Source organism: Ursus maritimus, unplaced genomic scaffold (assembly GCF_017311325.1).
Source record: "Ursus maritimus isolate PB19 unplaced genomic scaffold, ASM1731132v1 scaffold_11, whole genome shotgun sequence".
NCBI classification, from domain to species: domain Eukaryota; kingdom Metazoa; phylum Chordata; class Mammalia; order Carnivora; family Ursidae; genus Ursus; species Ursus maritimus.
Genome location: NW_024423453.1, coordinates 63,405,553 through 63,422,492, shown reverse-complemented (window position 1 = coordinate 63,422,492; position 16,940 = coordinate 63,405,553). Strand labels below are relative to the sequence as shown.

The following is a 16,940-nucleotide window of genomic DNA, read 5'->3' as shown; positions in this document are numbered from 1 at the left end:
TCTTGCTAGAAATTTATCAATTTAGTTGATCTTTTCAAGGAACCAGCTCCTGGTTTCTTTAATCTGTTCTATTGTTGTTGTGGGTTTTTTGGTTTTTATTTTGTTTTGTTTTGTTTTTAGTTTCTGTATCAATTATTTTTGCTCTAATCTTTATTACTTCCTTCCTTCTGCTGGTTTTGGGTTTTGTATGTTCTTTTCTAGCTCCTTGGTGTAAGGTTAGGTTGTTTGTTTGAGATTTTTCTTGCTTCTTGAGGTAGGTCTGTTTTGCTGTAAACTTTCCTGTTAGAACCGCTTTTGCTGCAGCTCAAAAATTTTGGACCATTGTGTTTTCATTTTCATTTCTCTCCATGTAATTTTTGATTTTTTCCTTTGATTTTTGGTTGACCCATTCATTGTTTAGTAGCATATTATTTAACTTCCATGTATTTGTGGTCTTTCCAGATTTTTTTCTTGTGGTTGACTTCTAGTTTCATGGTGGTGGAGTCGGAAGAAATGCATGGTATGACTGATCTTTTCGAATTTGTTGAGACTTGTTTCATGGCCTAATATGTGATCTATTTGAGAAAATGTTCCATGCAGACTTGAAAAGAATATGTATTCTGCTGTTTTAGGATGGAATGTTCTGAATATATCTGTTAGATCCATCTGGTCCAATGTGTCATTCAAAGCTGCTGTTACCTTGTTGATTTTCTGTTTGGATGATCGATCCATTCATGTAAGTGGGGTGTTAAAGTCTTCTACTATTATTGTATTACTATTAATTACTTCCTTTATGTTTTTTTAACTACTTTATGGGTGCACCAATATTTACAATTATTATATCTTCTTTTTAGACTGTCCCCTTTATTATTATGTAGTGTTCTTCTTTGTTTCTTATTACACTCTTTGTTTTGAAGTGGATTTTGTCTGATATAAATATTGCTACCCTGGCTTTCTTTTCACATCTATTTGCATAGTAAATGTTTCTCCAACCCCTCACTTTCAATTTGCATGTGTCTTTAGGTCTGAAATGAGTATCTTATAGGCAGCACATAGATGGGTCTTGTTTTTTATCCATTCTATCACCCTATATCTTTTGATAGGAGCATTTAGTCCATTTACATTCAAAGTAATTATTGATGGATAGGTATTTATTGCCATTTTGCTCTTTGTTTTGTGGTTGCTTTTGTAGTTCTTCTCTGATCCTTTCTTCTCTTGCTCTCTTCTGTCACATTTTGTTGGTTTTCTTTAGTGATATACTGGATTTCTTTCTCTTTATTTTTTGCATATCTATTACTGGCTTTTGATTTGTGTTGCCATTACGTTTGTATTATATAACATATTCTGTGTCTAACAGTCTATATTTAGTTGATGGTCACTTAGGTTTGAACCCATTGTTTACTCCTCACCCCACCACATTTTAGGTATATGGTGTCATTCTTTACATCCTTTTATTTTGTGTATCCCTTGACTGATTTTATAGATCTACTTATTTTTATTGCTTTTGTGCTTCTTACTTTTCTTACTCTTACTTATGATCTTTCCTTTCCATTCAAAGAGTCCCCTTTAAAATTTCTTGTAGAACCGGTTTAGTGGCCATGAATTCCTTTAGCTTTTGTTTGTCTGGGAAACTCTTTATCTCTCCTTCTTCTGAATGACAGACTTGCTAAATAGAGTTTTCTTGCTTGCAGATTTTTCCCTTTGGTTGTTTTGAATGTATCCTGCCACTCTCTTCTGGCCTGCACAGTTTCTGCTGAAAAATCTGCTGATAGTTTTAGGGGTTTCCCTTGTAGCTATCTTCTTTTCTTTTGTTGCTTTTAAAATTCTCTCTTTATCACTATGTTTTGCCCTTCTAATTACTATGTATCTTGGTGTGGACCTCGTTGGGTTGATTTTGTTGGGGAATCTCTGTGCCTCCTGGATCTGCATTTATGTTCCCTTTCCCAGATATGGGAATTTTTCCACTGTTCTTTCTTCAAAGAAAATTTGTGTCCTCTTTTTTCTCCTTCATCTGGGATCCCTGTAATATGAATGTTATTATGCTTGATGGAGGTGCTGAGTTCCCTAAGTCTATTATCATTTTGTACAATTTTTTTCTCTCGTCTGCTCAGCTTGATTACTTTCCATTAATTCATTCTTCTACTCCAGGTCACTAATTTATTCTTCTGCTTCTTCTAGTCTGCTATTTATTCCATCTAGTGTATTTTAAATTTTGTTTATTGTGTTATTCATCTCTGATTTCTTTTTGTTTCTGTGTTAAGGGTCTCACTGCTGTCCTCCGCTCTTTTTTTAAGTCCAGTGAGTATATTTATGATCATTACTTTAAGTTCTCTATCAGGCATATTACTTATATCTGTTTATCTTAGGTCTCTTGCTGTGATTTTGTCCTGTTTTACATTTGGAACATATTCCTCTGTCTCTTCATTTTGTCTAACTCTCTGGTCTATTGCTGTGTGTTAGGGAAGTTAGTTACATCTTCTGTCCTTGAAAGTAATGGCCCTAGGAAGAGGTCCTGTAGTGCCCTGAAGTTCAGTGTCTCCTGTTCACTGGAACCTAGCACTTCAGGGGTATCTCCTAGGTGTGTTGTGTGTACCCTGCTTTTGTGTCTTGGCTGCTTTTTCCTTTGGTCCATTTGTCTTCAGTGTCTCTCTTTGCCTGTTGTGGGCAGTGTTTGATCCCTGTGGTATTAGTGGACTGGTCTGGGGCTGCCTTGAGCTTGAGTTGAATCAGAGCAGGCATTTGACAGAGATGCAATAGCCCCAAGCTGCAGGTTGCTTTCCCTGTGTTGTCCCCTGGGAAGTTTTTGTTAGTGGGCGGTCCCTGCAATCACACAAACTGTCTACAATGTCTGATTGGTGTGTGTGTGATTCTCTTCCTCTCACCCCAGGGCCAGAGTCACTTTGGAGTGGTGCTGGACCCTTTTGGGGCTACTTGCAAGTCACTGCTAGGCTTGTAGCCCAGCTCAAATGGACTCTGAACAAAGCAGATTTAAGGGGAGGGTGGGTTGAGTGGTGCCCACAAGGTTTGCATGCCAGCAAGGGGGGACATACCACTGCTGCCACTGCTGAGACTGGGTAGCTGGGGTGGGGCACACAGTTTGAATAATGTGCATGCTGGCCTGCTTGTGAAATGAGTCCTGCTGCTGGCACCCCACCAGAACCAGGACTGGCCAGGGCAGATCTGTAAAGCATGCATGGGCAGGGTGCACAATTTTAATAAGGTGTGCCAGTCTTCTGGGGGAGGGAACCCGCAGTACTGGGACTGAGGCAAGCATGACTGGAAAGGGCAGATTTGCAGATATGCAGATTGTGGAAGTTGTGGGAGTAGGAGGGGCGGGCACAAGACTTGGTGAAAGCAAGTTAGGTAGTGAATGTTGGGGCCATGCCAGTTCCCACAGGAGGCTATGTGTTTATGCTGAGGGGGCAGTGGAGGGAGATGGCACCTGCCAGCTCCTTTGTTCCTAGAGAGTTCCCTCAGTGAACACTGCCCCTCTGGGACACACTCTGAGATTAGCAAATAATTCTCCCTCTTGTATGTCACAGGTGTATTTGAGACTGTTGCTTCTCTGTATCTCTCTGTGCTGTTTGTCATGCTGTCTCTTTAAGGGCAGGGACTCAGCTTCCTTGTACTTTCCCAGCTCTCCCAGAGCCTAGCCTGCTGATTTTTTAAATTCCCAGCTTTAAGTCCCACTGGTTTTAAGAACTCAAAAAATTCAGCCCCTCTAATTTTCAAAGCCAAATGTTATGGGGATTCATCTTCCTTGCATGGGCTCATTGGTATGAGGGTCTGTTTCTCTCCCCATTCCTTGCCCAGGGCTCCTGGCCCCCCCTTCTCACCCCACAGATGGCCTGGTCCCTTTAGCTCCCCACCACATCTCTGCCCTTCCTACCCTCTTCAGTGTGGCTTCTTTACATTTAGTTGTGCAGTTTGTTCTGTCAGTCTTCAGGTGGTTTTCTGGGTTGCTTACACTGATGTGAGTATTTTTTAGTTGTATATGTGGGATGAGATGAACTTAGGTCCTCCTACTTGACCATCTTACCCCAAGTTCAAGGATACGTTACTTTTGCCAAGTACCTTAACCTCATTTCATAACAACGAACATGAGCGTATATGTAGGATTACTAAATATCCAGCACCCAGCAAGGTAAAATTCACACTTTTTGGCATCCGTTAATGATAACCATGCATTCAAACAAACAGGAAAATACTATCTATAGTGAGAAAAATCAATCAATGGAAAGTGACTGAAACTTGACATAGATAATGGCACTAGCAATAAAAATTAAAGTAATTAAAATTGTATTCATTATGTTTAAGAAGCAACAGGAAAGATTGAACATGTTAAATAGAACGGTGGATGATATAAAAAAAGACCCAACCCAGGATCCATGGGTGGCTCAGTAAGTTAAGTGACCTACTCTTGGTTTTGGCTGCAGTCATGATCTCAGGGTCGTAGGATTGAGCCCTGTGTTGGGCTCTGCAGTCAGCATGGAGTCTGCTTGTCTCTCTTCCTCCCTCTCTGCTCCTCTCTCTGTGCCCTCTTTCTCTATCTCCAATAAATACATAAAATATTTTTTAAAAGACCTAACCCAACTTCGAGAGATGACAATTATAATGTCTGAGATAAAAAGAATCTGAACATCAGAAAAAATTCCAAATTTGATAAAAACTGTAAAACTGTAGATCTCAGAAGGTAAATGAACATCCAACACAAGAAACATGAAGAAAATTACATCATGACACATGATAATCAAATCATTAAAATCAATGACAAAGAGAAAATCTTAAAAGTAGACACAGGACAAAGATAAATTTCATAGAGGGACAAAGATACAGAATATGGCAGATTTCTCATCAGGAACAATACCAGGTGGGAGGCAGTGGAGTAATATCTTGAAGTATTGAAAGGAAAAAAGAACTGTCATACTAGAATTCTTTGCCTGGTGAAAATATCTTTCAAAATTGAAGGAGAAATACTTTTCCACATGTACAAAAGCTGAATGAATTCATCACTATCAGACCTGAGCTAGAAGGAAATGTGAAAGGAAGTCCTTCAAGCATAAAGGAAGTGATACCAGCTAGAAATATGGATCTACACAAAGAAAGAGTGCTAACAATGTTAACTACATTTTTACTAAACATAAAGACTTTTAAAGATTTAAATCTCTTTAAAAGATAATCTACTGTTTAGAGCCAAAATAATAAGTGTACATTAAGGGTGATAAGATATGTAGAAATTCAGTGCTTTGCAAACATAGCACAAAGTCTGGGAGGAGAGACTGTGAAGTAGAGAAAGGATAATCTTTTCCATAATGGTGCTAGGACAATTGTATATCCTTCTGCAAAAAAGCAACAACAAAAGAATACAACAGCAATCACAATAAGAAAACCAAGACAACTCTGATCTGTACCTCACACCATATACAAAATGTAAAAGGAATCATAGCTCTAAATTTAAAACCTTAAACTATAAAACTTCTAGAGGTAAATATAAGAAAAAATCTTCATGACTTGGGTTAAATAAAGATTTTGGGTAGAACACCAAAAACTTGAATCATAAAAGAAACCATTGATAATTTAGATTTCATCAACATTAATTTGTGCTCTTTGGAAGTCACCAAGAGAATTAAAGACCAACCACAGTCTGAGAGAAAGCAGTTTCCAGTTATATATTTGTTCAGACACTTGTATTCAGAATATATAAAAAACTCTCAAAATTCTACCATATGAAAACAACACAATTTAAAAATGTGTAAAATATTTGAGCACTTCATCAGAGAAGATGTACAAATAGCAAATTATCACATGAAAAATGCTCAACATCATTAGGCATTAAGAAATTCAAATTAAAACCACAGTGAGCTACTACACATATATTCAAATGGCTAAATTTAAAAGGACTGACCATACCAAGTGTTTGTGTGGATACAAGACAACTGGAGTTCTCATATATTGCTGGCAGGTAATATAAAATATTACAATCACTTTGGAAAAAGTTTAACAGTCTTCAAACAAAAATGTACTAGCCATTCCACTCCCAGGTATTTATCCAGAAGAAATGAAAGTATATGTACATACAAAGACTTGTACATGAATATTTATACTAGCTTTATTTTAATAGCCCAAGGCTGGAAAGAACCAAAATGTCCATCAATAGGTCAATGAATAAATTGTGGGATATCCAATCAATTGAACACTGCTCAGCAATAAAAAGAAGGAACTGTTAAACTTATAACAACATGGTTGAGTTACCAAAAAATAGTACATGCTATGTGATTACAGTTGTATAAAATTTTGGAAAATGCAAATGAATTTAAATGAATGATAGAATATACATCAGAGTTTGCCTGAGGCTTTAGGGCAGGGACTGGGAGTGATGGGAAGGAGAGATTTAAAATGGGCCTGAGGAATATTTTGGAGGTGTTCATTATCTTGATTGTGGCAATGGTTTCATTGTGTATATACAGGTCAAAACTGGTCAAATTGTATACTTTAAATGCATACCATTTATTGTATATCAATTTTACCTCAATAAAACTGGTTTTATTTATTTTTTAATAATAATTTTTTATTATGTTATGTTAGTCACCATACAGTACATCCTTAGTTTTTGAGGTAGTGTTCGATGATTTATTAGTGAATCATGGAACAATAAAACTGGTTTTAAAAGGATCTGACCCAAATCCTTGATTGCCACTGAGGCCTGAGTGATTAAGAGGCATTGATTCTAGATGGATCTCTGTTCGTTCTTAAAGAGCACATCTTACTTCTCTGCATGCTTATCTGTTTGATGATACATTGCAGAAATTTTCTGAGACTGAGACCAGGTTCTTTGGTGTGTGTTTTAGCTGAAGTCCTAGCGAGATTCCTGGATTAATATAGATGCTTAGCAACTCTTTATTGACTGAGAAAATTTTAAATTCTTAAAAAATATGTTGAAAAAGTCTCTTCCTTGAATTTCTGCATTAGAAGTCACAAAGGGATGGAGGAGTTATGTTTACTGAACTCCTACGTGATACCTACAACCCCGTGAGGTATGTACTATCACCCCCATTTTTCCAAATGAAGAAATGGAAGCATAGATGGATCTAATAACTTGGCTGAGGTTACACAGTTAGTAAACAAGAGAGCTGAAATTAGAATTCAGAACTACCTCATGACAAAACCTGATTATGGGTCATTTTTTCCTACCAATAGTCTGTAGAAGAGAAGAATATGGATTCTTCCTGGTAGAAGTCACCCTGTCTGTGCAACCAACACAGAGAGCCTCTAATGAGATTATTACTCCTTTGAGGTTCCCCAACACAGATAGAAATTGTAGGCCCTTATAAATGTGTCCTTCTTTGCCCTGATGTTCACAATCAGCTGGTGAGTCCTGGAGTTTCTTAAAGTAATCACCTTGAAACAAGTCATAGTGTGAATTTCCCTTTAAAATTCCCTTGTTCAAGCATATTTTTCTTCTCTCCAGTTAGAAGGTATAGAACAGGGCTGGTAGCCAAAAATAAGCTAAGGTTTAGAAGGCCCATTGAGCAGATGAGAACTTTCGTCTTTTTTGCTTCATTATAGATTAAGCATTTCTCTGTTTTCCAGTGCTTTCTGTGGGCTCTACTGAGAGAGAGAGAGACTGAGAGAGAGAGAGAGAGAAATGTTAGAACAGTCTCAGGATGGTTTGTCCCTTTCAAATCTTATTTGAAGAAGGTGGATGGAGAAATTGGCAACAGTTGGTGGATGCCAAGAGGTCAGTCCTCTTCAAGAAGGCCCCAAAGCCCAGTCCTCATTACTTAGAGAGTGCTAGGGGAGAAGATGTTGTTTCTCGGCCAGTTATTTTCATTTCACCCACTACAGCAGGCCCATTGCTTGCTTTCCTGGAACATAAAAACAGCCAAGTAGTGTCAGTAATTTATCCTCTGTTTTTCCAAAGCCAAGTGGAGGGCACAGTGAACTTTGCAAAACTTACTGAATCCATATGAGAGTTTTGGATATTTGAAGATTATGCTTACCCAGGGCTCCACAGAGTTCTGTGGCTTCCTTGAGACTGATGTTTCCAAACAGATCTAGTCCCCGGTATGTCCTGTCAAGATTCCTATGTGGCCTCATGCACAACTAACCAGCTTCATCTCCTTCTAGGCTCCTAGAAGGAACCCAGCCCTGACTCCTCCCAGTCCTCAGCACATACCAGCCTTGTTCTTATTTCTGGACCTCAGGTGCTGATGCTCCTTTCCAGATGCACCACTGACAGGGCACTTTGTTCCATTGATTGTTTTGTTCTAACTTGTGCATCCATTTTGGTGTCCGGGGGATCTGGCTTTAAATCACAGCTTGGCCACTTACCAGCTCTGTGCCACTGGGCAGGTCACCTAATGTCTCTGAATCACAGCTTCCTTTGTGTCCAAGAAGGTTGAGAATACCAACTTCACAGGGCTAATCTGAAGATTAATGACAGCTGTCTGCAACGTGAGGGGAAATGTTGGCAAAAAACCCAGTACAGTGAAGTATAGGGTCAAGCTCGTTCCTTTCCCTCTTTCCCTTTTCCAGGCTCTTTCTTGGGATCAAGGCTTATAAGTAATTCTGCTGTAGCCTCCATAGTGCCGAGTACACAGCTGGCACCCTGTGAATACTTTATGCTAGAGAGAACGTATTTATTTGTGGAAGAAGGACAGACAAGTAGGAATTCTCTGTCTCTCAGTGACATTTTTCTGTCCTTTTTCACAATGCAACCTTGGTTAGTTTTCCCCTCTTGATAACAGCATTATAAAGACTGTTTAGATCAGGTATAACAGTCAAATATAACATTTATTTTGTGATTTGATGGGTTAGACCCCTGATTTCCAGGCTCTTTCTTGGGATCAGTGCCAAAAAGGCCTGATTTTTCCACACTTCAGATCAGAGATCAAGAATGAGACATTGCTTGGAAAAGCTCTTCATGGGTAGGGGCAGGTGTCAGAAAATTCACTCACAGAGTTTTTCCCTTTCTTCAATGTGTTTTCCATTGAAATAGAGAACTGGGCTGGAGATTAGCAGAGCTAAAATTTTAATTAGGAAGATAATTCTGCTAAAAAATGTAATAAAGAATTAAAAACTAGTACATTTCTATACACACAAAATGGATTTTGTTTCTCTCTTTGGATGTTTCTACGTGACCTATACTGTGTAGGCATCTGAGAGACTAAATATTATTTAATACTTTTCAGGGGATGAAAAGGGTTGTACCTAGAGTATCTTGTGTGACATCATTTGTTATTTTTATTTCAAACTAGTTATTCTGAAGCATTTCAAGATTGTTAAAAGTTGTTTGAATTAAAGTACCTAACACCTACATAATTTTTTATAGTCAACAAAGTGCTTTAGAGGTTTCATCTCATTTACTCCTTACAACAAGCCTGTAGTTTAGGTCCTTATAATCCTTATTTTACAAATGAGGTTTGAAGCTCAGAAATTAGGTAATTTACACAAAGCATGTCAGTGACAGAATCAGACTTAAAGACAAGATCTTGTAGCTTTGAGTCCTAGGATTCTTATGAGAGATTCAGTGAACAGGTTTTCCTCACATGTGAATTACCATTTTGTGTTCATAACATAAACCAATGGAGGTTGAAAGAAATGGTGGAAAGTTTAATGATGCTAAACATCTGTAAATGCAATGTATTAAAAATAACGAGAACAGAAAATTCATAGTTCTATAGGTTTTTTAATCTGTTGAGCATTAAATCATATTTCCCAGTGGACCATCTGTTTCCAAATTTCAAGCTCCTATCCATTTAATAAGCCTTGTCAGTTAACCAAAAGGTACATGCATTGGAATCAACCAAAAACATACACAAGTAGGTGTAAATGTGTGTATGGTTTTGTTTTAAGGTATTAATACCTTCTCCTTGGGATGAAATTTGGTGGAAAAAAATTCAATCAAATTAGCATTGTTATTCATGAGCATACCAGAGGGTTAATGCCTTATCCAGTATCACTCAAAATTCAAGAATATCTGAATAAAGGCTTTGATGTTTTCTCTCTATCCCCTACTGTATCTCTTTAACATTTTCTTGTCTTCCTTTCTGGCCAGGCAGGATTTTAGCCAGAGTGACCAGGAAGAGAGTGTGTATTGGTTCTGACATGAGGAGCTGTCAGTTTTGCTAGAACATCCAAGAAGTATTGGGATCATAACATAGGGGCTATAAATTCAAATCTGTAAGACTTAAAGATGGTGGCTGTAACTGTGTGAAGAATTCCCATCTTTCCAATTGATGAATAGTCAGGTTGGGTTGGTGCAAGGGGAGAGGTGCAAGGAGTCTGGGGCTGAGCTGTGGATAATGCCCACTATGTTACTCCTCTTTATAGCTGTCCAGGGTGAGCTGGGGACAGCCCAAGTCTACACAAAGAAGACAAAGACAACAGTGACAGCAGCCTTATCAGTATTGTAGTATTACAATTAGCAGATGATCAAGTCAGAATTTAATTCAAGGGAATCATGGCTTTAGGAAAGGGCTTATAAATCCCCATCCTGGATTGTAGTAGTATAACCCACAATTACATTAAAAAATCCATGGATTATATTTATAGAAATGCACTGCTTTACATACTTGCCAAAAAGTGACAGTCATGTGCATCTTTTCTGCCCAACCACACAATTTTGGGAAACCTTCCAGATGTTTCTACCCCTTAGGTTGTCATGTCACTACAAGAGAGGCTCTGAATGTGGCTATAAATCTAAGTGTTTCATTGTGCACTCTTCTACCAGACTATTTGTGAGAATATGATCAGTGGAAGAGCCCACTATTACACAATTTCCTTGGAATGATTCTTAATTATTCCCATCTTGTTTGCTAAAAAGGCAGTTTTATGCATAAGCAGCAATTTCTCATCATCCTGTGATAAGTCAAGGACCTTCATCCAAACACAGACATATTTATTGTCTTCAGTGTGCAAGACATATGGAATCTTAGCAAAATTTGTTGAAAAATTTAAATAAATCACACCTGCATGTTCTCTTTCACTCACATACTAGTTTATCTTCCAAAAGAAAGGGAACTTGAATTGATGTAAACAGCTCCACACGGAGACCCTCCTGTTCTGCATCTTGTGCCAAATGGAGACGGGTCATATTTTCCTGAAAACCAGCCATCCAGCAATCTTTTGGATGAATCTTTTGGAGAATAGTTTCAGAGGGAACAATAATACTACCATCATACCATTGTGCACAAAAGGATGCGACGTAGTCACTCAGGAAAAGCCTTACTTTTAAGTGAAGGAGGGAACGTTGAAGAAGGTAAAGAAAAAAATATTGTCAAAGTGCCATTCTGGAATGTGTATTTATCCAGTTTCTTAAATTACACTGAAATGTGAGCTCTGCAAAGATAGGGTTTGCATTTATTCATTGCTGTATTCTCAGCACCTGGAAAAGTATTTGGCACATGCTTTTGAAGCATTTCAAGTAATAATACTTACATATTGTATATTATAATGATATGATACTTAAGTGAATGTGTAACATACAGAAATGAAATAGATATTTTAATTTGGAATTATACAGTGCTTATTGGAGATGTGGGCTGGTTTATTTTTATTATATATTATTAACTTAATATTTTGGTGTCACTGATATTGGCTGTTTAAGGCACTAACTAGTTTCTGGTCCCCATGTGACCTTTGTGTGTCAAGGTGGGGATGCGACTCTGAAGGTGGGAAAGTGAAATTTCTAGGAAGTCAACCAATCTGGGGTGTAGGTGCCAGAAACCCCCCCTGCCGTATGCACAAGTACACATGTACACACCATAGATAGCCTCTGACTTGACCCCAAATCCTTCTAGTTTGTTATTATTTAAACCTCTGTTTTTAGCCTCTAGTTTTGATTGTGAATTCTAGCTTGTCAGTTCATTAACTGCCAGAGTGAACCTTTGGTGTCTTTAGCTGTGGCACTTCCCTCTACTTGTCAAACATGTTAACTCACAGGTAGCTTTTTCCTAGGGCTTTTAAGAAAGATTATTTTATTTACATTTGAATTTACATAGTAAAAAGCACTTTGGTTGATTTGCACTCCAGTATTGATTGCACTGTCTTGGATCACAAGATAAAAACTCCTATGTTCTTCATGCAACGAATATTGGTGGAAGTATGTCCATCTGTCTGACGCTATACCAGGTTCTATGGCTGTAAGCCTCTGCCCTCTGGGAAGCTCACAGATGAGGAAGAGGGACAACCACATAATAACAATGCAGTACAATAAAATCTCTAAGAAAGAGACCTGCCCAAAGGAGTCAGTGATTGTCACAGCTGTAAGGAGCACTCAGGGAAGGTTTTGTGGAGCGAAGATGCTTGAACTAAGTCTTGAATAGGAGTTCAGTAAAAAATGTGTGCCTCCTGGGGGAATAGAGAGAGGTGGAGGGAGCACTCTACACTGGGTACCTCAGGAAGGTTAGTTTGGAAGACTCAGGTTTTCCTCACCGCATTATTGGAATTAAAATTGTTGCTGATGGATTATGAAGAACCTTGAAAATATCTGAGCAAACTCTAAACCCTAGCTACTCAGAATGCAGTCTGGTGGTCAGCATCACTCCTGGGGAGCTTAGAAATGCTGACCTACTGAACCAGAATCTGCATTTGAACAACATCCCCAGGTAATTCACATGGACATTAATATCTGCAAGTACAAAGCTGTTTTTTGGAAGATTGAACCTTCTGTTGGAGGAGTCTTGGGGCACTTGTTAAAACTGAAGTGGATTCTTGAATGATGAAGTAAACGTGCGTGAGGTTCATTTGAATACAGCATGGACATCTATAGGAGATCTATAGTAAGCCTGTGGCTATTTAACTTTGGGAAGTAAATGATTCAGTTAGAAATTGATCAAGATCGCTACATTAGCAGCTGTGACAGGGTGGAAAATGGGCTGGGCTAACTTTAAGGCTCAGGTTTTCCCTTAGTTGGGTGGATGACCTTAGGCAAGCTCTTCAAACTCACTGAATATCAGTTACTTAGTCATTTGTAGGCACCTCCTATGTGCCAAGCAGTATGCCAGGTGCTTACGCATACATAATCCCATCTCCTTATTTGCCCAGAGAGGGACCACAGTAGCTGCCATACACGGTATCTCATTAAGATTCCAAGAAATAATGTACGGCACAGTGCTTTGCAAGTGAAAAATAGAATAGGTTATGATTTAAATATCTGCATAGAAAAATACATATTTGTAGAGCATCTACTATGATCTAAGACCTATGATAAATTTACCTAAGTTCAAACATATGTTGTAATGAAAATAAGCAAAGCAAGACAGATATATTCTGTGCTTGTTTAAGGAGAGTGGTGTCAAGAGGAAATTAAAACAAGCGTTAAATGTCCATTGATGGATGAATGGAAAAAGGAGATGTGGTATATATATATATATATATATATATATATATAGAGAGAGAGAGAGAGAGAGAGGAATATTACTCAGCCCTAAAAAAGAATGAAATCTTGCCATTTGTGACAACATGGATAGACCTAGAGGATATTATGCTAAGTGAAATAAGTCAGAGAGAGAAAAACAAATTCGCGTATTTGTGGAATCTAAAAAACAAAACAAATGAGCAAACAAACAAAATGTGGAAATAGGCCCATAAATGCAGAGAACAAACTGATGGTTGCCAGAGAGGAGGGGTTGTGGGGGATGGGTGAAAAGGGGTGAAGAGGAGTGGGAGGTACAAGCTCCCAGTCATTGAATGAATAAGTCACGGGAATAAAAGGCACAGCATAGGGCATATAGTCAAATGTGTTGTAATAGCAGTGTATGGTGACAGGTAGTAGGTACACTTGTGGTGAGTGTAGCATAAGGTAAGATTTGTCAAATCACTAAGATGTACACCTGAAACTAATGTACCATTGTGTGTCAACCATATTTCAGTTGAAAAAAACAAACAAATTAGTAGCACATGAATCATAGAAAACTCATGACACTGGCCTTGTTGCCTGGTCCATTCCAATAATCCTTTCTGCTTTCCATTTTCCCAGGTATGCGCCAAGGCAATGATCACGGCACTCAGTACCGCTCAGCCATCTATCCAACCTCTACCGAGCACATGGAGGTGGCCCTGAGGTCCAAAGAAGACTACCAGAAGGTAGGGTCCCCTCTTGCTCCTGGACTCCCACTGTTGGCCCCTACCAGGTCAGACCCCACCTGTAGAGGGAGAATCTGGTTGTTTTCACCTGGCACTGTGTTCCATTTACACAGTTTTTAGAAACATCTGTCAGCTTCTGCTGCATAAATATGCTAAATGAGATTTTAGGACTACGCCCTTGTGCATTTCTTGTTAAAATCAACTCATCCAGATGAATATGAATCTTGACACATTGTCTTCTTTTCTCTGTATTTCTCTCTGCCTCTCTCTTGCTGAATCTCAGTTTTTTTTTCTTCTCTCTATAATAGTTTGTTCAGGCTGCCATGACAAAATACCACAGACTGGTGGCTTAAACAACAGAAATGCTTTGCCTCATGGTTCTGGAGGCTGGAAGTCCAAAATCAAGGTGCTGGCTCTGCTTGGTTCATGGCTCCTTCCGAGGCCTGCTACAGAAGGTTGCCCCAGGCCCCTCTCTCGGCTTGTAGATGGCTGTCTTCTCCTTGTATCTTTTTTACATCATCTTTCCTCTATCATGTCTGTTTCTGTGTCCAGATTTGCCCTTGTTACAACAACTCCAGTCATAGTGGATTACGGTCCAACCTAATGACCACATTTTAACTTGATTACCTCTGTAAAGACACTATCTCCAAATAAGCTCACATTCTGAGAGGGGGTTGGGATTCCAGCCTATATTTTTGTGGGCACACAGTTCAACCCAGAATACTCACTGTCTCTTGCTAGTAACAGTAGATTGAATTATACTAAAAATACTTCTTAGAAATACAGATATAATAGCATGAAATAATTATTTTTACTATCAACTTGTATTATATTTAAAAATCTCCAATAGAGCTTTGGTTCTTTAAAAAAGAACTTGCATTGCTTTAATTTTTAGAACTTTGTGATAATATTTTAATTATTGTTTTTTTCCTGACTTAAATTTATGCTTAACAATAGAGCCAGTAGCTACTATAATGCTGATCTATTTTAGATTTATGAAATAAGGCTGATATATAATAGTTCCTAGCAATCTGTGGGTTCTCCACGTATCCTCCATGGTGGCAGAGATAGCTAGCGAGGAGGAGGCCAAGACAAGAGTGTTATCTACTGATAAAAAGTAACAGGACATGAAGTTCATGGGCAGTTCAACTCTGAAAAGCAGAGAGAGCTAAAGGAAATGCTGATAGAGCCCCATTTATTCTCAGTACACCCCCTCCCTCCAGGGCTGTGATGTCTACTTGGGTGGTAATAGTAATCAGCCTCTGGGTTGGCTCTTAGTGGTCTCTGACCTTGTGTAAACCCCTCTCCTTGAGTATGGGCTGGATTTAATGACTCACTCCCAATGAATGACAGAAGTGGTGGGATGTTACTTCTGAGATGAGTTTATTAAAAGATTGTGGCTTCCATAATAGGGGCCCTTTCTTCTTGTCTCCTGGATCACTTGCCCTGGAGGAAACCAGCTGCCATGTTGTGAGGCAGCTCTGTGTAAAGGTTCATGTGGCAAGGGATGAAGGCCTCCAAGAACCACATGAGCAAGCTGGGAAGCCCCTCAGCCCCAGTCAAGCTTTCAGATGAGTCTGCAAACCCCAGCTGATAGTTTGACTACAACCTCATGAAAGGCCTCAAGCCAGAGGCACCTAGCTAAGTGGTACTAGAGAAGCACAAGATAATAAGTGCTTGTTGTTAAAGCTGCAAAGTTTTAGAGTAATTGGAGTATATTTATATTGTCATTCTCAAAAGCTTTGCACTGTAAATGATCCTTTCTCATGTCTCTCTTCATCATGACTTTTCTGATAATGATGGGCTCACCTGGACATATGTGGTGGTGGTTAAGCACGAAGCCTCCAGCACCAAATTGTCTCAATTCCTATGTCAGCTGCATAACTTTTTATCAACCACCTGACACTTAGAAAACTCTATAACTTATTTAACTCACACAAACCTATAAGGAGAGAGACCTCATTATTATCCCTGTATTTTGGGTGCCCGGAGTCATAAGGTTAAGTTAGTAGAGTAACTGGGATTACAGAAAAAAGACCAGATTCAGGGAGATGAGTTGGCCAGCTGATGCAGGACTCTGGGTAAGAAATGACAGGAGCCTTATGCAGGGTGCTGCCAGTCTGCGTGGAATGAAGGGATATTTAGGAGGTAAAAGTAATAGAACTTGGAACTTATTGGAAGTGGACAAAAAAGGAGAGGGAGGAGTCCAGGGTGATTTGTGGGTTTCTGGCTTGCGATATTTTGTATGAAGATATGGAGGAACTGAGCAGATTTGTGGTGAAGTCAAGTCTGGAAATGTGGGGTTTAAGGGACCTATGACCTGAGCATCTAGATGATTGTTAGGAGGAGACACGCCTGTTTCTTCCTTGCAGGCAGGGCTGCTGTGACTGTTGACTCGGTAATGCTTGTAAGGGACAGGGCCGAGCACATAGTGCTCCACAAATGGTAGCCCTTATTATTGGGAGTTATATTTGGTAAATGAAGCCCTAGTTGCTGATATAGTCACTTGGGAAAAACGATAAGAGATGAGAAGAAAAGGCTCAGGACCTGTGGAACACCAACATTTGAGAGGTGGGTAGGAAGATGCCTACGCCAGGCAAGACGCTGCGCCAGGCTCCGCAGAGCATCAGCCCCAAGCAAGAACTTAAAATTACTTCTCTTTGGTTTAATCTCACTCTATTTAATTATAAAGGCAATGTGAGTAATGAATAATACTGAAAATGACATGTGATTAATGCTATATGTAAATTACCTAGTGTGATGATCCAGGCTCTTAAGGTACCAACAGTTATGCTAAGAGATTGGAGGAGGATATTAATATCTCTCTAGAACATCGCCGAATGAGATGACATTCTGGTGTTCACAACGAGGAT

General features: G+C 39.0%; 1 protein-coding gene across 2 annotated transcripts in view; it reads left to right on the top strand.

Moving 5' to 3' along the window:
- The window catches only part of MSRA (methionine sulfoxide reductase A), a 407,844-nt gene that overhangs the window by 287,103 nt on the left and 103,801 nt on the right, over positions 1-16,940 (top strand). For both annotated transcript variants that reach the window (XM_040626463.1, XM_040626462.1), the window contains one exon: positions 13,961-14,067. In XM_040626463.1, coding sequence (XP_040482397.1) covers positions 13,961-14,067 — 107 coding nt within the window. The remainder of the gene's footprint in view (positions 1-13,960; positions 14,068-16,940) is intronic.